Genomic DNA, 22,487 nt, shown 5'->3' with positions numbered 1-22,487 from the left:
GGGCTAAAATGGGTGTAGAGTAGAAACTGCCATGTTAGTGTGTTTACTATAGCATTAAACCATGCGGGTTTAATGCTAGAGTAAATGGTACAGTGGAATCAATGTGGACTTTGAAAGGACTAATGCATGTTGCACACCTGGGCAATAACAAATAGCATCAGAATTTTCAATATGGCAAAAATGGATTATGCCTCATAATCTACAAGTACTGACATGATAGGAAAAGTGGAATTAGTGGAAATATATGAGAAAGACTCAGTTGACTGACAGGTCATGGAGAATTTGAAGGATATTTTGACTCTTTCATTAAATTATATTGCTTCTATCAAATTTGTATTGTTTTTTTCTAAGAAACCTATTATTAACTCTTTTCCTATTTTTGACATCCGATTAACATGTATTAAAATATCATGATCTGGAGATCTGAAATAAAAGTTGAAAGCATTGAAGAAATTCAACAGGTTTATGGATTTGTGGAAGGAGGGACAAAGTTAACCTTCTAAGTCTGATATGACATTTTTTGCGAGTGCAATCTGACTCTGAAGAATGTAGGAATATCACAATGAAGAGTCCTGTCAGACTCTCAAAGTTAACTTTGTTTCTTTCACTACAGTTGCTGGAAGACCTGCTGAGTTTCTTCAGCGCTTTGTTTTTATTAGCTGGTGGTGTAAATCCTCTCTGCAAGTGGTTCTCCTTCAAAGGCAGAATCATAATTTGGGAACTTCCAAATACTTATTATCAGCTTCAGAGGAATACATAGTGAGGACACTGAAATAACACAGAAGTTGATGATGCCAAAATAGAAATTGTGTAAATAATCATTGTATATAGAGTTTAGATTAGATTACTTACAGTGTGGAAACAGGCCCTTTGGCCCAACAAGTCCACACCGACCCGCCAAAGCGTAACCCACCCAGACCCATTCTCCTACATTTACCCCTTCACCTAACATTATGGGCAATTTAGCATGGCCAATTCACCTAACCTGCACATTTTTGGATTGTGGGAGGAAACCGGAGCACCCGGAGGAAACCCACGCAGACACTGGGAGAATGTGCAAACTCCACACAGTGAGTGGGAATTGAACCCGGGTCTCTGGTGCTGTGAAGCAGCAGTGCTAACTGCTGTGCTACCGTGCCGCCCACGGTAGCACAGTAGAAAATTACAGAACTCATAGAACAATACAGCACAGAGCACGGTAGCACGGTAGTTCACATTATCAGGGTTAGGGAATACCTTAAATAGTAAGTAATCTCTTTTAGAAGAATAAATAGAATCATGCAAGGTTCATGTTGGGTTTAATTAGAACGATAACACGAAAAAGAGTACATATAGTAGCAGTGTAGATAATTGCTATTTCCTTGATGTATTGAAGATAGTTATGTGTAGTGTCATAGAAAAAAGGAAGAAGAGAATTTAGTTATTTCTACTGGTTGTTTTTTTTCTGTCAGTGACAAGTGATTTTTTTTTTTATTTTCCTGTTCATGATAGACTATGTTGTGTTTTCCCCCAATGTTCTGTTTGTGAAGTCCAATTTTTAAATGACTTGCAACAAACTTGCTTTTGTAACAAATATGGAAAGTATTGGAGATACTCAGCTGGTCTGTTAAGAGAGAAACAGTGTTTATATTTCGAGTTGTCAGAGTTGTCGAGTTTGTCAAAATCATTGGCGACCTTTAAGCGGCAATTGGATAGGTACATGGATGGGTGCTTAAGCTAGGACAAATGTTTGGCACAACATCGTGGGCCGAAGGGCCTGTTCTGTGCTGTATTGTTCTATGAGTTCTGTAATTTTCTTCTTTGGAATTTTCTTTAGAGTTAAAACAAACAAGTGATGGTTTATTCAAGCATTCAATTTGGTGAATGATTTGCAACACATGCTCTCTCACAGAGAGCCCTTCCTGATGAAGGGCTTTTGCCCGAAACGTCGATTTTTACTGCTCCTCGGATGCTGCCTGAACTGCTGTGCTTTTCCAGCACCATTCTAATCTAGACTCTGACAGAAGTATACAAAGAAAGGAAGGGGAAGGAAAGAAGTTATCAATAGAATTTTTAAAAATAAAGATATTGACATTAATTCACATGCATTAGAGCCCAGTGAGATAATGTCTAGTGATATTTTGCAATTGGCTGATTCGGCAAAATAATATTTGTCAAAATGAGTGGAATTGCAGTTGAAAGTGCAAAAATATGATTTCCGTAGGCTGAAAATGATCTCACTTGCAGATGAAATAAAGGGCTTTTTTCCATTTTGAGAGTTTGAGATGAGAAGTAGGCTGTACCTAAACCTGGAGCTGCTTTATTGATTGTATTGATGTAAGTAACTGACTAAGGGATGGTATAATTTAAAGTTGTTCAAAAAATAACAGTTTCAGTTATGTGACCAGGCTTAAGGCTGAATCATTTTAATGAACAAGATGGTGTTGATGCATCTGGTCAACAACCATTGTGTGTTATGGCAGATAACTATGTGGTCATTTGTGTCATCTCGGACTTTCAGTGCTCTTTGTTCAGAATAGGCTGAGTTACACATCTCATCTGTGATTCTTTTTCTGTTGGTTTGACTGGAATGCCTTTACAATGCCAAGACTATGATTGTTGTTATAACCAAGCCTAGTTCCCCAATTTATTACATTTCTAGATGGAATACTGCAACTGTTAAGCTCCCACCTGAAGTAGGATGTACTGGCTCCCGTTCTTTATTCACCTGTCCCTTTGCTAGTTGATTGCAACAAGGTTAATATATCAAGGCATCCATAAGGGAAAAGTCCTTCCTTCCAGTACCAAATTATTTTCTGTTTTCAAAGAAGCCAATTTAACTAGACATTCTTGCATTAACAAAAATCAGTATTTTATTAATTACTAAATATAAGAAGAATTAGTTATACAACATACCTCATTTCCAATCTGTACATTTGTAAGTCCAAAAAGAAGACATACAGATCAGTCCCTGGATTGTTTGTGAAGAACAGATATTTGAGCATTGTGGCCCTTGCAGTGGCAGTAATCAATAACATTGACTTTGAAAGGTGAACTGTTGTTTTTTGAGGTTCTTGGTTTTGTAGGCTGATTGATGTACTTTGGACTGAATCATAAGCATTTTGTGGCTAGGTCTGATTTTCACTAGGTTTCTGATTTTTTTTCTTTTTTTGTTTTGTTTTTTTTTCCTGTTTTTGTGTGAGGCCTAGCAGGTTTTCTTGCCATATCTTTCCAAACTCACCACGTTACTTATATACATATCTAATAGCGTCCCTCGATGGTCAATTTCCACACCAAATCACCATGTGTCACTCTTGAAATAACTGGCCACTCAGTGGATATTTGCTAGAAAACTGGAATCTCTTTCAAAATTGCTAAGCACCTGGACAAGCACTAACATTTGGAAGTGTTATCCATTGTCTAAAGGGATTTTGCCCTTTTTTAAGAGCGTGGGTCAGGTGATCCAGTGCAGGTGCTAGGGGAGGCAATCTAGGACTGACTGTGGAGCTGAGAGGAGACACAATTTTACCCTCAGGTTTATCCTCCATCCACCTTGTGTTCTATTTATGGTTCAAGTGAATCACAAACACAGTAACAGGTGATAAGAGTGGGATCCAGCCCACCAACTGTTTTCATTGTCAAGACAAAAAACGTCAATTGGACTTCAAGCATGGAACAGGATTGGGGAGATTACATTGAAGAAGCAGTCGTGAGGGGATTAGGGTTGTGCTTTCCACAGTCATCGCAAAGAGCAATTGCAGGGAGGCCTGGGCTGTGGGTGACACCAGAAAAGAATAGTGTGCTAACACAGTTGGTGCAGGGAATGTTCACCGAGAGGACTGTGAATGGTAATTGGACTTGAATGGTGGGAATACAAATGGCATGCCAGTTTGGTGCATTGGGTCTGTTTGATGAAGAGATAGAATGTTGGATGCCATGCACCAAATAGTTTGATGTGTATTTAAATATGAATAAAGTGGCTTATGACATGATGGTTCTGGTTTTCTTGAGCACTTATGGGAGCAAGACCTTCACAATTCTAATGAGTCTGCTGCACCAGAGAAACTGCAGAGAAGATATACCAAGAACAATGTGAAAAGTTAGGGAGTTATTTTGCACCAAAGCCACTAATGATTGTGGAACACTTCCATTATTATGAACAGGTACAGCATGAAGAAGAATCTATAATTCATTTTGTGCTGCCTTAAAGAGGTTATTGGAACATTGTGAATTCAGAGGGTTCCTCCAAGTTGCTTTGCTGGATGGTTTGATTTGCGCCCTCTGATATACAGCCATCCAACGGAAGCCACTAACAAGAAGAGACATGGAGTTCAGGACAGCCTTCAAAATTGCTGCTTCGGTGGAGTTGGCCACCAGCAAAGCAACACGATACCTGGGTGCGTAGAGTAGTGAAAGGTCAGCAGAGTGTGGTACCAAACGTAGAAAACTGCCAATGTGGCAAGAGTGACCACAAGGACTCAATGTATTGGACTCAAGAAGCACAGTGCTGCAGGTCTAAATGAATGGGCCATATTGCCTGAAATTGCTGGGTACAACTCAAGCAAGAGAAGGTGGGTCTAAAGGAGACAATTCAGAGGACAAGAGGTTCATGCTGCCAGCCAGAGAGCAGACCACCAGACAGCCTGGTCTGTGGGAGAAGAAGACCTAGAGTCAGTAAAGTTTTGATTAAGCATCCTGTTGGTACGGGGTAAAGCTGATTGTTTCTGGATTCTTCCCAAATTAGAGAGTAAGACAGTAAAGATGGAAGTGGATATAGTGCAGTGATACGTCTGATTCCCAAGTCAATATATAGGGAAATGTTAAAGGCACTGCCATTAAAGCCTGCCAAGATTACACGACAGACATACATGAAACAAGTGGTGCCAACTGAGGGCTTTGTACTAGTAAAGCACAGCTAAAGGACCAGTGTGCCAAGCTGCCTCTGTATGTAGTGAGAGGTGACCACCTTGCATTATTCAGATGCTCCTGGTTACAGAAATTAAAGTTGAATTTGTGGGTGGTTACAAAAGTAAGTTTGCCAAAGATTTAGGACAGACATAAGGTAAACCTAGAGGAAATGAAAGGGGTAAAACTTAAATTTTGGTTGAAGTGGGAGGTTCAACCAAGGAGACTGAAAGTGGATCCAGTACTCTATGCCATCCAGCGTAAAGTAGAAGAATTAGAACGGCTGATGAACCTGGGAGCATTGGAACCAGTGAATTGTCCACTCTAATCATCCCAGTTTTAAAAACAATGGCTCAGTGAGGATTTGTGGTATCTGTTCAGTGGACTGGCTAGAGGAAAGAAATTCTCAAAAATGAATCTGTCGCAAGCCTATTTGCAGATGGGGTCATGAAGGAGGCCCAGCCACTGCTGATGATAGTCACACACGGGACTGTTCCACTATAAATGACTTCCTTTTGACATCACATCAGCACTGGCTGTATTCCAGAGGGTCATGGACCAAATTTTGAGTAAGTTGCCATTGACCAATATTATATGGACTATATTTCACCTACGGGATAATAGACAATAGGTGCAGGAGTAGGCCATTCTGCCCTTCGAGCCTGCACTGCCATTCAATATGATCATGGCTGATCATTCCTAATCAGTATCCTCTTCCTGCCTTATCTCCATAACCCTTGATTCCACTATCTTTGAGAGCTCTATCCAACTCTTTCTTAAATGAATCCAGAGACTGGGCCTCCACTGCCCTCTGGGGCAGAGCATTCCACACAGCCACCACTCTGGGTGAAGAAGTTTCTCCTCATCTCTGTCCTAAATGGTCTATCCTGTATTTTTAAGCTGTGTCCTCTAGTTCGGCACTCACCCATCAGCGGCAACATGTTTCCTGCCTCCAGAGTGTCCAATCCTTTAATAATCTTATATCTCAATCAGATCCCCTCTCACTCTTCTAAACTCAAAGGTATACAAGCCCAGTCGCTTCAGTCTTTCCGTGTAAGGTAATCCCGCCATTCCAGGAATTGACCTCGTGAACCTACGCTGCATTCCCTCAATAGCCAGAATGTCTTTCCTCAAATTTGGAGACCAGACTGCACACAGTACTCCAGGTGTGGTCTCACCAGGGCCCTGTACAGCTGCAGAAGCACCTCTTTGCTTCTATACTCAATTCCTCTTGTTATGAAGGCCAGCATGCTATTAGCCTTCTTCACTACCTGCTGTACCTGCATGCTTGCCTTCATTGACTGGTGTACAAGTACACCCAGATCTCTCTGTACTGCCCCTTTACCTAAATTGATTCCATTGAGGTAGTAATCTGCCTTCCTGTTCTTGCCACCAAAGTGGATAACCATACATTTATCCACATTAAACTGCATCTGCCATGCATCTGCCCTCTCACCTAATTTGGCCAGGTCACCCTGTAATCTCCTAACATCCTCATCACATTTCACCCTGCCACCCAGCTTTGTATCATCAGCAAATTTGCTAATGTTATTGCTGATACCATCTTCTATATCATTAACATATATTGTAAAAAGCTGCGGTCCCAGCACGGATCACTGTGGTACCCCACTGGTCACTGCCTGCCATTCCGAAATGGAGCCGTTTATCACTACCCTTTGTTTCCTATCAGCCAACCAATTTTCAATCCAAAGAGAAAAACCTACAAGAAACGGTAAAAGGGTTGCAGGAACATGGCCTACAAGTACAAAGGGAGAAATGCAATATTTTTAAAGACTTCATAGAGTATCTGGGCCAGTTACACAATGTATTTGAAATTGTTCTTGAGACCTATGAATTTGCCATAGCAATTTATGTCTGATCTAGCAACTTGTGCCGCCTCCTTCAGTTGCTGGGAAAATGGCTGCCATGGAAATGGACCCAGGAATGTGAGGTGGCTTACTGGAAGATGAAGCAAACCATGAAAAGGTCAGAAGTGTTGACTCATTTCAACACAAAATTGTTATGCAGTTGGCATATGATGCCTCACATAATGGGATTGCTGCTGTACTATCGCACATCTTGCCAAATGGAGAGGAAAGGCCCAATGTGTTCACATATAGGTCAGTAATGAAGATGATGGAGCTATATACCCAAGTGGAAAAGGAAGGATTGGGCATCATGTTTGGTGTTAAAAAATTCACCACTTCTTTACAGCAGTACTTCATGCTGCCGACAGACCACAGGCTGCTAACCTTCATTTCTGATCAGTGTATGGGAATACTGTCATGGCGGCAGCATTCCTGCAGAGATGGGCACTGGCTGTGTCAGGCTACTCATATGAGATCAGATACAAACAGTCAGTGCAGCACTGCAATGCAGATGCTTTGTCAAGGTTACCACGACTGGGAAATAAGGATATTCCTGACTGGAACCTGAAAATTAAGTACTTTTCCCAAGAAGACAAGGTACAGGTATCAATGAGTCAAGTGCAGACGCCACCTGGAGTGAACCAAATTTGAGCGTAGTGGTGGACTAAGGATTAAGAGAAGGACTTGTCATAGGAACCGCTGTACTTACACCCTTACCTATCCAGGAACTGGAAGTTGTCCTTATCAGTGAAGTGTTTAATGTGGGGAATGAAAGTTGATATCCCTCCTTCGCTAAGAGGAAAAGGACCATAACAAGTGCACCAAGGATACCCTGGTATGGTGTGAATCAAAGAATTAGATAGCTGGTTTGCATGTCTCCTTCAGACCAGTTCATCCCTTGTCTGCATAATTTGTGACAACGGCTCTGTTTTGAGTCACCACCACCTCTGGGATCCATTTTTCCCCAGATGTATAATTCTGGCCCAGTATAGTTTCTCCTCTTTGGAATACTCTTGACCTTGATGTTCCTGACCTTCTGACCATCTGATCATCTTGATTTCATTCTATCACCTCTCTGATCTCTTCCAGCCACAAATAGCAAACCAGACGTCGATCAACTCACGTATCTCTGAGCCAGAATTGGCCATACCCAAGGAGGAGTCGACAGCAGCACCATAGGGCAACAACAGTCAGTAAGATAGGGGCACACCTGCAGAACAACAGGAGCTTTCTGTAGCTTGGGAGACTAAATTAGAAAAGATTCCTGAAACGGTCTTTAAGGAATCGCCATCCACCAAGAGACTGATGTGAATGTTGCATATGGAAGGGTAGTTTTTTTTTTGTAAATATTCCTGACAATGTATGTACCTTAGTTAAAATGCTTGTATAATAGTTAGATATATTCTCATATATATTAATAAGGGGAGTATGGAAATATGGGGAGGGGGTGTTATGTATGTTGTTTGGCATTTTTGGGTCAGGAACAAAATGCAGGAGCGTGAGGATGTAGTCCAAGAAAGACTGCAGAGCTGAGAGGACTCACAATAAGGTATTGCCTGTTCAAATTTACCCTCTGTCTACCTCATGTTCTATTTATATAAACACAATACAAAGCTGTCCTCTACATTTTCCAAACCAGTCATTTGATGACTAGAAGAGGAAGATGGCACTGTGATTCTCTGACAGGGACTTGGAGGGCCTGGTGGGTAGGGGCTGCAAAGAGGAAGAGTCCACTTCCTGGAATAATGATAGATGAGTCTGTCCCATTAGACACTGATGAACTGATCTGAGGTTGCCACCCATGTTAGTGCCGTCTCCAGGGTGTGGATGAATGACCAACAGGGTTGGAAAAAGATCATTGACCTTTTAAGTATGTAAGTTACCATACTAGGTAACATCAGTGAGAGTCTCTGGTGAAGATATCTACCTCCCCTTGAACGAAAGAATCGGAAATGACATCATTCACCTGAAGAAACCAAGAATAAATAGAGAGGCGGGACATACCACCAGCGCTTCAGCAGGGATGCTCACTGTTGATGTTACCTTAGTATGGTGACAAAACGTCTGAAAACAAACCTTCAAGCTCACTGAGCTAATATACGTATGTATCATCAACCTGAGCTACAAATCTTCTTAAAAATCACTATCACTGACATTTACCACTGTCATGGAAAGTGCCAACCTTTGCTATCTTGCACTCAATCTATCTCTGCCAATGCACCCATCTCTCACACCAAGGCTCATGCTCTGCCACTCTCCGTATTACATGCAACACCTTCATTCACTTAATCTCATTCCTCCCCTTCAGCCTCCAATACTAATCCATCATGATCTCTGCATTGTTTCCTCAGTTACTCAGAAACCTGAACATCATCCGTCACATGCACCAGTGCCAGCAGCCATGCCACCCACTGTTATCTCACCCAAGTCCAATCTTTCTCTCAATACAGGAGAAGGCATACCATAACAGGACAGAACAAGGCTGTATAGATGGGGCTGGGGGAGTTTACCCAATATTTGGCTTCTTACCCTTTTGAGGAAAGAATACTTGCCCATACATAAAAAGAATAGGATTGCTCCTGCAAGATTGCAGAGACATACTTGTCCTGCCAAATAATTTACTACAACTCTGTGCATCACTGCTACTCTCCCATTAACTGCTCTCTGTCTGATTCACTGCACACCAGTTCTAACTACTGGTCACGATACTGCCTCTCCCTTGGATCCTGACAATGTCTGTGGACAAATGTTCAGCTCCTGCAGAAGTCACGTCCTGGATCTCTGAGGATGAGAGTGCCTTGGTTTCAGAGGAACTAACGGCAAGCCTGCATCCTGATTTCCCCACCAGTTCTTGTATTGACACCTGCAGTGGGAACATTAGTTTAGAAAGCATAGGTGCGCAAGCTGGCCAGCACCTCACTGTGATAGTACCACAGCTGGCTGAGGAGGAAGTGTCCAAGACTGTTGACATTTAGAATACTGACATAGACTAGGCACCTGCTAAGCCCCATGCAGGAGAGGATCCTATGGTGTCAGCAGTCAGGGATTTAATTCACATGTACAGAGAGGAAGAGGAATGGCAGGTATGTGGTACACAATGGCCCTCATTGCACAGACGCTGCAAGAATGCAGTGAATCATGCAACTATCAGCAACCATTGGCAGATGCAATGGAGAGCCAAGCCTAGCATCCACAGGCCCCACTAGTGATGCCCACAAACCTGTATTCCATTGTTTCATCTCAGGACTGGAGACATGGGGGTGAGGAATTTTGATCCCAATCCAGGTAGCTCTTCCTCAGAAGGAGACAAGCAGTGCTAGAAGGCATCCATCCAGAGGAGGAATCTCGCACACACCTCTTGACAGTTTCCAGTCAGGACACTGCAGAGGAGGTTGCCAAGGTCTCTACCTCCAAACTATCTGCCCCCCCTGACCTTTTGAAAGTTCGGATTGAGGAGGGTCATCTTGCTTCTGGCTCCTCCTGCCACAAGCGTTCCCAGAGTTCCCCAGCCACTCCTCGGGTCAACCGCTGTACAGTCTTCCTCCATCCATCTGCAGAACATGGGAGGACACTAAGACATTGGACGGAGAGGAAGAAGAAAATTTAGTGATGACACTTTGGTGGCATAAGTTAGAATGGCTTGTATAAAACAAAGAGCTACGGATGCTGGAAATCTGAAAAACAACAGTAAATGCTGGAGAAATTTGCAGGACTGGCAGCATCTTTAGAAAGAAAAACAGAGATAGCATTCTGAGTCTGTGGAGAAATGACAAAGGGGTCCCAGGCTCAACTTAAAGCAGTTTTTCTTTCTAAAACTGCTGCCAAATCTGCTGAGCTTTTCCAACACCACCTGGTTTTGTTTTAATGGTTGTGTTCGATTCTCAGCTTTTGTATAAATGTTTGTGCTTTAACTCCATGCTTGGTAAGTAGTTTGGCTGTGTTGGCCTGAAACATATTAATACACCATCCTGAATTGCTTCAATGTCACGGACAAGACTCAATAGATGAATGTGCCCTGAAAACCTAACTACATAATTTGGAAATAGTGGGAATAATGTATACACTTGGTATTGGAACATGCTAACACCTTTGGTTTTCTTCATTCAACATCTGTGGTGTTCAGCTTCTTCTATGTGCAAAGGTGGACCTGTTGATAAATTGCCCAGCAATGGCTATGCCAGGAAGGTGCAATACACCTGTCAATATTGTAGAATGGCTACAGAGTAGGTATGTGTCTTGTACAGTGCATTGGTTTGTGATCAGTGTTCCTTTCCTTCAGAAGCCCCATGATCAGTGATTACTGCAACCCATTTCCTCACCGGGTGAGTCTGCTTACTCAGTGTGATTGCAGCTATTTTCTTTGCAACTGATGGAATGCGACAGTGAGTATGTATTAGCCTGTAGTTTCCAGCCTTGGCCTGAGTTCCCAAACGTGTATGTCCTGCTTCTAGAAGCTGATCTTGTAAACCCCATATATTTCAATTTGCCCAAATTCACACCCACCCAACCTTAAGTGCCTACTGTGCCTACCTTTCCCAACCAGCACCTGGCATACCCAGTGTGTACTCCATTGTGCATGCTTCCAGTTCATTGGAAAGGTATCAAGATAGCCATGAAGAGTTGCTGGATGCTGCATGCCAGTGTACATGAAGGAAAGATGCATACGGCTGGCCACTGGTTTGGTCATAGCCAACAAGGACGTCAATCAGTGCAAGTGCAAAGCTGGGCACACTCTATGATTTCCATTTTAGTTTTCCCAGTGTCTAGCTTGTTTGGTGACTTTGGGATTCTTAAAACCTTATGCTTGAACATAAAGGTAGGCTGAACAGTGAGTTGGGCTGTCAACAAGGTCTTTAACAAGCAATAAATTTCCACAATTTGGAATTCATCACTCCCTATCAAAAAACTCGTCATGAAAAGCATTAAAGGTGGAGCTAATTGCTCCCGCCATTGAGATGGCCTGGTTACACTTCTTGTCCGATTCTGCCACATATCGTGCCATAATTCAATTCGCTCAAACCCCTGTAATTTTCTGCTGTGTATCCTTAAGGTTTTTTTTCTTATCTGATTTTCAGCACTCAAAATGAAAGAGTGGCTTTTTGGAACACAGGTAACTTGGGCTAATTTTCAATTGTGACCTACACAGTATGCTGACATTAGAATGCTGGTTCTTACACAGGAGCGTTCAGTCCCACTAGTCTACCTCAATAGAATGGAAAATGAGCTTTTAACCCCTGTTCTTGTACATCCCTGGAGTTAAACAAGATGTAATCTGCAAGATGTGGCTTTCTGCCAAGAGAGAAAAGATAATCAGCCCATTGTTACTTCCTGTAATGAAGTCTGAAGTTTCCCTGACAATTTACATCTGTGCTAAGTGCAAGCTAGGATCAAGCAGGGGTGCGTCATTGTACTAACGTTCTTCTCCACTTTGTTCACCCCAGCATTCCATTCCATCTCCATGAAGCTCCCCCCTAGATTGCAGCTAACTTACAGGATGTTTGGGAGAATGTTCAACCTTCCTTTCCAGGCCTGAACTAAGACCAACTTCTATCACCGAGCTTCAGTACAGATGACATCTGCATGTGCGTACACTCGGAGGACAAAGTACAAATCATTGTGGACACGTTCATGATGTGTATGAGAGAGTGACCCTTGGACTAAACTTCTGGAACACAAAGATTCTATACCAGCTCTCTCCAGCCACACAATATAGCCCCAACTATAAATCCTTGAGCAAACGCCCGGATAATGTGGATCATTTCCCTTACTTCGGGAACCTTCTCTAGGTTGATGAAATCCAACATCAACTCCAGTGTACCAGTGCATCCTTCAGGTGCCTGAGACCTCAAATACAGCACCAAGCTGTGGTCTACAGACCAGCTGTGGTCCCCACCGTCCTGTATGCATCAGAGACATGGACAATGCAAAACAAACATTGCAAATCCTTGGATAGTTGTCGTCAGTGATGTCTTCAAAAACTTCCTGAAAGTCCACTGGCAGGATAGATGAATCAATATCCTCATCCAGGCCAATATTCACAGAATCAAGCACTAGTCATGCACAACCAGCAAGATGGACAGTTCATATTGCCTACATGCCCAATACAAGATTGCTTAAGCTAGTGCACGCTCTAAGCTCTGCAATTATAATTGATCACAAAGAGGGCAGAGGAAATGCTACCATGACACCTGAACTCCTCCATAAACAAATTCAACATCCCTACCAACACATGGGAATCACTTACCTTGAATACACAAACTGGAGAAGAAGCTTCTGCAAAGGCACCAACCACTTCAAACGGAATGGAGCACGTCGAGGCCAAGTGGAAAGAGTGTGTAGAGTATCACACCCACCTGCCTCATCAAACATTACTGCCTCAGGCAGATCCAAGATGGTGGCGATCTAGGAAGATCACATTGCAGAGCTCTGCACCACATCGCATCACAAGCAGGACGAAGCCCTAACCTGCCCTCCTGAGGCCACCGCAATATCCTGGGACTCTGTAAAGGCCGTAGAGTCCCAGGAAACTGTCAGAGAGCAACTTACCTCGGTTTTCACTGTTCACAGATGTCGAAGAAAGGAGTGGATAAGTCCGAGGCGGGGCCCGCGGCCCAGCCTGCGGGATCCTTGGACTTGATTTTCAATCAGCTCCTGGTAAAGGAGCTCACAAAATCTCAAGAGATGTTGGGCAAGCAGTTAGAGGAGAAGCTGACCCCAATCATGAAGGGTATAGACAGGGTGGATAGAGACCAGCTTTTTCCCAGAGTGAAGGATTCAATAACCAAGGGTCATGCTTTCAAAGTGAGAGGGGGAAAGTTTAAGGGGGATACACGCAGCAAGTGGGCAGAGGGTGGTGGGCGTTTGGAACACGTTGCCAGCAGAGGTGGTAGAGGCAGGCACGGTAGATTCATTTAAGATGCGTCTGGACAGATGCATGAGTAGGTGGGGAGCAGAGGGATACAAATGCTTAGGAATTGACCGACAGGTTTGGACAGTACATTTGGATCGGCTCAGGCTTGAAGGGCCTGTTCCTGAGCTGTAAACTTTCTTTGTTTAATCTCTCTCATTCTGCAGAAGCATGGACAGTAGCTGGGAGACCTGGAGAAAAGGATGGATGAGATAGAACACTGAGTCACAGTGGTGGAAGCTGATACTGGTTCCTCAAAGGATAGGATCTAGAACCTGGAGACACAGGTCTGTAATTTCCTTGACCAGGTTGATGACTTCAGGAACAGGGGTAGGAGAAAAAATATTCGGATTGTCGTCTGCCAGAGGGTAAGGAAGGTGAGCGACCAGTGAAATTTATTGAGGACTGTTTGCCGAAATTACTTAACTTGGAGACCGGAATAAGAAGCGGAGGTCACGGTGCGGAGGTCAGCTCTGGACCAATGTCCTCCTCCTCTCTTGATGCAGTTTCATCACGATAGAGATGAGAGAATTGTGGAAGCTTCCAGAATCCAGGGGATGGATCCGATGGCCTTCATTTACGAGGGCTCTAAGATCATGTCCTTCCAGGACTTCTCAGCGGCGGTGATCCAGTAAAGAAAATCCTGCAACGGCATCAAGATTGAAGGAGCTCAAGATCCAGCACTCTGAGGTATCCAGCAGTGCTTTGGATCACCTTAGATGGATCTGTACATCATCTTGACACTTCTGAGGAGGCAAGAGACTTTGTGGACAAAGTAACTTAATTTGAACAATTTAGTATGTACAAATGGTAGTGTTGTTTTGGTATGCCTCTACTTTTCTTTTTATTAAAAAAAAGGAAGTCCGGTCAGGGGTTACTTTTCCTTTTTTTTTATTGGTAATAATTTGGTCTAAACTATGCTCAGGGGCAGTTGGGATGTGTACTTTCAGTTTCTAAGTTAAGTTATACCAAAGAATGGGTGGAGTGCTTATCTTTTTTTCTTTAAAATTCTCTTTGTTCACATTGTTATATCATGGTGTATTTGTTCTTTTCTGCTTATATTTGTGGTGCGGCTATAGCTAGGAGGAGAGAAAATGATTGGGATGGCAGATGCCAACTTACGGGCAATTTATGCCTGGTTCAGGTATTTAAATGTCCTGACTGCAGTAATGCCAGCGGGATGGGAAGTTGGGTTTCGGGATGTGAAGTTGGGTTTCGGGATGTGTAGATGCCTGCTTTGGGGCAGAGGGGGAGTTCCCCTATTCATCGCCATTGGCGCTTTAAATGTTGGGTTTTTTTGGTTTTTGTTGTATATAGTCGTTGATAGCCTGTAGGTTTGTTAACTGTAGTACTTTTAGTTTATGTAGTTTTTATGTGTGATGGATCTTGCGACACTAAGGCTTGGCGATTTGTAATTCAAGTTCCTCCTCTCTGGAATCTAAATGTTACTGCAGAAGGTTATGACTAATGACTTGACTAAATGGTGTACCTGGAACATCAAGGGAGTCACTCACCAATTAAGAGGAAAAAGGTACTCTTGAGTCTTAGAAAGGAAAAGTTGGATATTGCTTTATTATAGGAGACACACTTAGATTATAGGGAGCATTTGAAACTACAGAATAGCTTTGATCCGGTTTACTTTTCATCTTTTAATACCAGAAGTAGGGGAGTGATTATATTGATCAGTTAGCATGGAAATACGAGCAATCTAGCAGGGACCTCTTCTGTTTTTTTTCAAGTTAAGGATTTTATTCAAAAAAAGACTACACTTTTGACTGACTCCTACAAATCCGACCAGAGAGCAGGATGCTCAGTGCTAAGAGTACACTTTCTGTCAGCACTTTATATCATCAGTTGGGTGGCAGCCCCTCAGGTGAATTCGATCAACTCTGCAGGGTGTGGGCGAGAGAGCTAGGCGTTGAGGTCTCCTCAAAGGCATGGGAAGATATTTGGGAAAATGCAAGAAAGATATCAACTTGCAATAGGACCCATGGTTTGCAGTTGAAGATTCTCCACAAGGTCCACTTGGCTCCAGATAGTTTGTCAAAGTTTAAACCCAGGGGTATCTTCAACATACCCCAGGTATAAAGTTAGTGCGGACACTCTTACCCATTGTCTTTGGTCCTGTGGTAGGCTTCAAACATATTAGAGTGCTGTGGCAGGTACAATGGAGGGGATTTTGGGTGTAAAGTTGGTGAAGGACTTGATCTCTCCTCCTCTTGGCGGGTCTGTATGTTCCCTGTCGATGCACATAAAAAAACTTCTCAACATCCTCACTTTCTACGCAAGAAAGAACATCTTGTTAGGTTGGATGTCTGAAAATCCCCTGGGCCTGTCGGGTTGGTGTAAGATTATTATGGAGCATATCCCTTTGGATTTTCCTATAAGTATGTTACACCATAAAACTGAGAATTTCTATAAGACATGACGGCCCTTTTTGCAATACCTGGACACAGATTTATCTGCCAACTAATAAGGGCTTTTATATAGCCATAACGATTGTGCTTTGAGTCCAATATTCAGAGAGAGGAATCCTCAAATGTACGTGAAAATTAATGCTCTCGATACTCGAGAGTTAGTGTTTTGTGTTGCTGAACTGTAGTATTATTATTATTATTATTATTATTATTATTATCATTAGTTTGTTGCTAGTTATTATTTATTTAGTTAACTAGTTAATTGGGGTTTTTAAAGTATTTTTATATATATTTATACATTTGTACATGAGGGCAGTTTTGGTGTTCTTTCTTTGTATTATTTTGAATTGTATTGTTTTGTATTTGTTGTAATATTTAAAAATCTATTTTTCAATAGAATTTTTAAAAAAAATTACTACCTCAGAACAATTTCCCAAAAATGCATATGGGATACTTTAGTGGCTCTTGCACTCCCACTTTGATGGCAATTCTGTTTATTTACACCAGAAGTGGAGTGTTTATGATTATAGACAGTATCAAAAAATTTCCAAATGATGTTATCATATTTTTAAATGGTTAAGAGAATAGAATTGGTTTCCTTTATCCTAAAACTTGTAAATTATTGGACCTTTGTGTGAAATTACACTAAGTTGATTTGTCATTTGCATAGGTCTTTTTCTAGATATAATACTTGGAATTGTAAGTGGACTCACTCCTACCTATGACATCTTTGCGGTATCCCGTTTTGGTGTTGGCGTGATGAATGGAGGAATGTCATTGGTGTCCTTTGTTCTACTCCAGGAATATGTGGCTGTTTCTTATTGGGCACTAACTGGTAAGATATCCATGTTGTTCCTTTTTAAGGCAATACATGATGAGAGAAGCATGTGTGTGCAACTATGTTTTTTTTTCTTAGAGCTTATTTCATTGGGATAGCAAGCACAGGCTACTGAATGAACCATAGTCCACAATGTCTGTGCTGCTAATTTAAATTTGTTATACATGGTATAGATCAATGAGAGCATTACAAGTAATGCATTACAAATACAGTCTATTACATTTTGCCTAGATTTATGGCTCTCTAGGCAGTCTTCTTCAAATCCTAAGAACAGACCATGCAACCAGTTGATTCATACCTATGTTTATGCTCCTCACAAGCCTTGTCCAATTCATCTTAGCCTTTATTCATTCATGGAATGAGGGCTTCACTGGCTAGGCAGCATTTATTGCCCACCCTTAATTGCCCAGAGAGTGTGGTGAGAGTCAACCATGTTGCTGTGGGTCTGGAGTGACGTGTATGTCAGACCAGGTAAGGATGGCAGTTTCCTTCCCTAAAGGACATTTGTGGACCAGATGGGTTTTACCAATAACTGGCAAATTCAAGATTTTTATAGTTGAATTCAAATTCTACTATCTGCTGTGGAAAGATTCAAACATAGGTCCCCAGAATGTCATCTGGATCTTTGGATTAACAATCCAGTGATAATACAATAGGCCATCACCTCCCTCTAGACCTATCAAAGTAACCTTCTGCTCCTTCCTTTCCTCATATTTGTCCAGTATGCTTTAAACATATCTGTACAGCTTGTGGTGGCCAGCACCAAGCTTTGGTTAAAGAAGTAAAATAAAACAAAAAACTAGATATGCTGGAGCTCTGAAACAAACAAAACAGAAAATTAATGAAGAAACTCAACGGGTCTGGCAGCTTCTTGGAGAGAAATTAGAGTTAATGTTTTGAGTCCAGTGATCCTTCTTCAGAACTAGAAGCAACTAGGGAAAAGTGATATTTGTGCTGATTGGAGGGGATTGGGGGAAATTAAAGGACTGAGCAATAGGTGGAGACAGATCCCACAGAGAGGGATAGAGAGAGAGAAGTCATCAGGCAAATAAATTGTTGATTGTAAGCCAGAAAGGGAAGAAAAGCTAGATAAGTGATCATGGGAACTATAAGTAGTTGAAAATGGGTTGGCTACGTTAAAAGAAAGCTGTTTCATAATAGGACCTGGAATTGTGAGGGTAGCCAACAGACATGGAAGGAGGTGTTTATGTTTTGAAATTGTAAAACTCAACATTGAGTCCTGCAGGCTGTGAGTTATCCACCACCTTTTTTTTAAACTTTTTCTTAACTGCTTCTTGTTCTGAAGAAGGGTCACAGACTTGAAACGATAACTCTGTTTTCTCTCCACAGATGCTGTCAGACTTGCTGACAACAATTTGTTTTCATTTGCTTGGTTAACGAAAGGGCTTTTGAGTTTATTGGTGAATTTATTAGTGACTATCTTTTATTTAATGACCTCCACATTTGATCTCTCCCAGAAATGGAATCATCTTCTCTACACCTACTCTGTTTAACAATCTCATAATCTTAGTCTTTTCTAGAGAAAAGCACACTATGTCCAATTTGTGGATCCTCTGAGGATGTTGTGCAGCGAACACAATGATTTCACTTTTTAGCAGATCTGGAAAACTATGGCTATTTATCTTCAGTACGTTTTTCTTTCCCTTTGCTAATCTACCCACTCAACACATCATATTGTCTCTCCTTTTATGTTTAATAGATAAAAGTTACATGCTTGAAATCTATCTCAGCTTAGGTTTAGAAAAATTGTGAATGCTAATTATAGACTGCTTTTGAGACCAATTCTACTGTTTTTGTTAAATTATGTTCAAGAAAATTTTCTTTATCGATATGTATATGGTCCTGCTAGAGAAGGAGCAAAACCTGACCTTTTCTTGGGAAATAGGCAGAGCAAGTGACTGAAGTGTTAGTAGGGGAACACTTTTGGACTAGTGATCATAATATTATTAGTTTTTAAATAACTATGGAAAAAGATAAGTCTTCCATAAAAGTTAAAGTTCTTATTTGGAGTAATGCAAATTTTAAGCATATGAAACAAGAACTTTCAAAAGTTGATTGGAGTAGACGGTTTGTGACAAGTGGGAGGCCTTCAACAGAGTGGTAACAAGAGTTCAGGAGCTTTATACTCCCGTTAGAGTGAAAGGCAAGACCAGTAAGATTAGGAAACAATTGGATGAATAAACATATTGAAGTTCTATTCAAAAATTAAAAATAATCCTATATTAGGTATTGACAGCTGGGATCAAGTGAGCCTCTTGAAGTGTATAAAGAATGTTGGGGCATTATTAAGAAAGAAACCAGGAAGACAAAGAGAAGATATGAGGGAGCCTTGGCAGATAAAGTTAAAGATAATCCAAATCGCTTCTACAAATACACCAAGAGAAAGGGAGCAACTAGAGAGAATAGCAGTTTATGTGAGGACATCATGTCTCTCAACCTTGATTTCAGGTTTTTTTAATGAAGTAACCAAAAAGATTGATGAAGGCAGAGCGGTAAACATTATTTACTTTAATATAACCATTGACAAGGTTCCGCATAGTAAGCTGATTAGCAAAATTAGATCACATAGAATTCAGGGTGAACTTGCCAATTGGATACAAACTTTGTTAGGAGACAGAGGGTGGTGGTGGAGGATTGTTTTTCAGACTGGAGGATCTAACTGGCAGTGTTCCACAGAGATTGGTACTGAGTCCACTTTTGTTTGTCATTTATGAAAATGATTTAGATGAGAATATAGGAGACATAATTATTAAATTTGCAGATGACACCAAAATTGGTGGTATTGTCGATAGTGAAGAAGATTATCTAAGATTAGAAAAAAGATCTTGATCAATTGGGGGAATGGGCTGAGGGGTGGCAGATGGAGTTTAATTTGGATAAATGTGAAATGGTGCATTTTGGTAAAATCAGTAAGAACAGGACTTATACAATTAATGGTAGGGCTATGGATAGTATTGTAGAACAGAGACCTGGGGATTCAGGTACGTAATTTTTTAAAACTAGTGTCACTGGTTGACAGGGCAGGTAAGAAGGCATTTAGCATGCTTGCCTTCATTGCTCAGACCTTTGACTTTAGGAGGTGGGATGCCATGTTGAGGTAATACAGGATGTTGGTGAGGCCTGTTCTTGAATACTGTGTGCAATTCTGATTGTCTGGTTATAGATTATTAAACTGGAGAGTGTTCAAGCAAGGTTTACCAGAATGCAGCTGTGAATGGAGGGTTTGAGATACAAAAAAACGTTTTTACATACTGGGAGTTTTTCACTGGAGTAAAAGAAGTTGAGCGGTGACTTTACTGAGGTTTATTAGATCATGAGGGCATAGATAAGGTGAATGAAAAGGATCTTTCCCCTAGGGTAGGGTAGTTCAAATCTAAGGAGCACATTTTTAAGGTGAGAGGAGCAAGATTTAAAAAGAACATGACTGGCAACAGTTTTACACAGTGGTTCATGTGTGAACTGCCAAAGGATGTAGTGATGGAATACCTGCATCCACCACTTGCTCTGGCAGTTCACACATGAACCACTCTGTAACTTTTTTTTTAAAACACAATGTTTAAAAGACATTTGGATAAGTTCATGAGTAGGAAAGATTTGGAGGGATATACGCTAAATGGCGGGATTAGTTTAGTTTGACAACATGGTTGACAGAGACTGATGGACCGAAGAGTCTGTTTCCAAGCTGTATGACGCTAAGACTCTAAGGAGCCTAGTAGACAAAGTTTAAGGAACAAAGTAGAATGCTGAGCCTGAAGAAGTTACTTTTAGCTGAGACTAACATGGAAGTAATTAGATTAAATTAGATTACTTACAGTGTGGAAACAGGCCCTTCAGCCCAACAAGTCCACACCGCCCCGCCGAAGCGCAACCCACCCATACCCCTACATTTACCCCTTTACCTAACACTACGGGCAATTTAGCATGGCCAATTCACCTGCCCTGCACATCTTTGGACTGTGGGAGGAAACTGGAGCACCCGGAGGAAACCCACGCAGACACGGGGAGAATGTGCAAACTCCACACAGTCAGTCGCCTGAGGTGGGAATTGAACCCGGGTCACTGGCGCTGTGAGGCAGCAGTGCTAACCATTGTGCCACCGTGCTGCCCAAAATTAAGTGGCAATAAGACCAAGCAGTGATTACAAATTAAATATTGTTGAATTGATGTGAAATTTAAATTACTTTCATTTTTCTAGGGTCACTACAGAGTCTTTCATTTGCTGCTGGAATTTCTCTCTATGCCCTGCTTGGATACTTTATTCGACCATGGCGGATTTTGGCCATTGTGATCAATATTGAGGGCATACTCATTCTGCTCCCATCTTTGTAAGTTGGAGATTCTATATGCTCTACAGGAAAATATAAATGGGAAACAGTAATTTTCTGGTTCAAGAGGAACATCTTGTTTCTGGATGCTGCTCTATGAGCTACTGAACATTAGAAACTTTGGGATCATTTTCTTTTTCTTGTTAATGAATAACAATTTCTACTTGTTTTTAAATCTTACTATATTGAAAAATAATATTACAAGTAACTTTTTGAAATTCCAATCTCTTTTGCAATATTAGGGCAAGTCTTCATATTTAATAAACTCTTTATTTTTTTGTAAGACCATAGAACATAATTTAAAGTTAAGGGTAAAAGGCTCAGAGAGGTTTTGAGGAAAAGGTATTTCATCCACAGGATGGTGGGAATCTAGAATGTATATCCTGGGAAGGTGGCAGAGGAGGAAACCTCACAAAGTTTAAAAGGTACACGGAGGAGCACTTTCAAGGCTCTGCGCCAACTGCTGGAAAGTAGGATTAGTGTAGGTAGGTTAGTGTAGATTCAATGAACTGAAGGGCCTTTTCTGTGCTCTATGACTCTTATGATTTATGTGCAAAAGTAGATCATCCAGCTCATTGTGTCTGTGCCACCATTCAAGGAGACCATGTTTGCTTGGATAATCCTCAGTTCCACTTCCCTATCTTTCCCTTCCTGATTAAAAATCTGTCTATCTCAGCCTTGAATATATTTGATGACCACTCTCAATATTTCTCTGTGGTAAAGAGTTCCACAGATTCAAACCGTCTGAAACAAGAAACTCCTCCTCATCTCTGTCTTAGATGTGTGATCCCTTATTTTGAGATTATATCGTCTGGTCCTCAAATCTCCATAAGAGCAAACAACCTTTTGAGCAGCTACCCTGTCATACACCCTATCAACATTTCTGAAAAACTTTAAACCAGAAGTAATTTTGTTTATTTGAAAAGTTGTCTTATAAGTGACCTGAAACAAAACAATCGAATTTGTTCAAATTCAAAAAGTATGTTTCAACTTAAATCTCAACAGATACTATTTTATGTAGTATTAGTCATATTTGATATTGATTTTAAGTTATTATGGAGTAGATTCTCCTTGTTCTCTCCATCACCATGTTCGAATCACATGTTTCATCTACCTGAAACATTAACTTTGCCCGAGGTGTTTGTAGTTGACCCATTTATCTATATTGTAATTATGTATCAGCTACATACCAATATTTAAAATTTAATTTAAAAGATTGGCTCTAAT

At 41.2% G+C, this 22,487-nt stretch overlaps 1 protein-coding gene across 3 annotated transcripts in view; it reads left to right on the top strand.

Annotated features, from left to right (window-relative positions):
- Positions 1-22,487, top strand: part of LOC122555175 (solute carrier family 22 member 15-like) — an 81,601-nt gene that overhangs the window by 11,198 nt on the left and 47,916 nt on the right. For all 3 annotated transcript variants that reach the window (XM_043700908.2, XM_043700907.2, XM_043700909.2), the window contains exons 4-5: positions 16,747-16,911; positions 21,131-21,260. In XM_043700908.2, the coding sequence (XP_043556843.1) occupies positions 16,747-16,911; positions 21,131-21,260 (295 nt within the window). The remainder of the gene's footprint in view (positions 1-16,746; positions 16,912-21,130; positions 21,261-22,487) is intronic.

The sequence above is a fragment of the Chiloscyllium plagiosum genome, unplaced genomic scaffold (assembly GCF_037043375.1).
Source record: "Chiloscyllium plagiosum isolate Xiang-an unplaced genomic scaffold, Cpla_swu_hap1 HiC_scaffold_12, whole genome shotgun sequence".
NCBI classification, from domain to species: Eukaryota; Metazoa; Chordata; class Chondrichthyes; order Orectolobiformes; family Hemiscylliidae; genus Chiloscyllium; species Chiloscyllium plagiosum.
The sequence above is the reverse complement of the archived record's forward strand: the minus strand, read 5'-3'. Positions and strand labels throughout refer to the sequence as shown.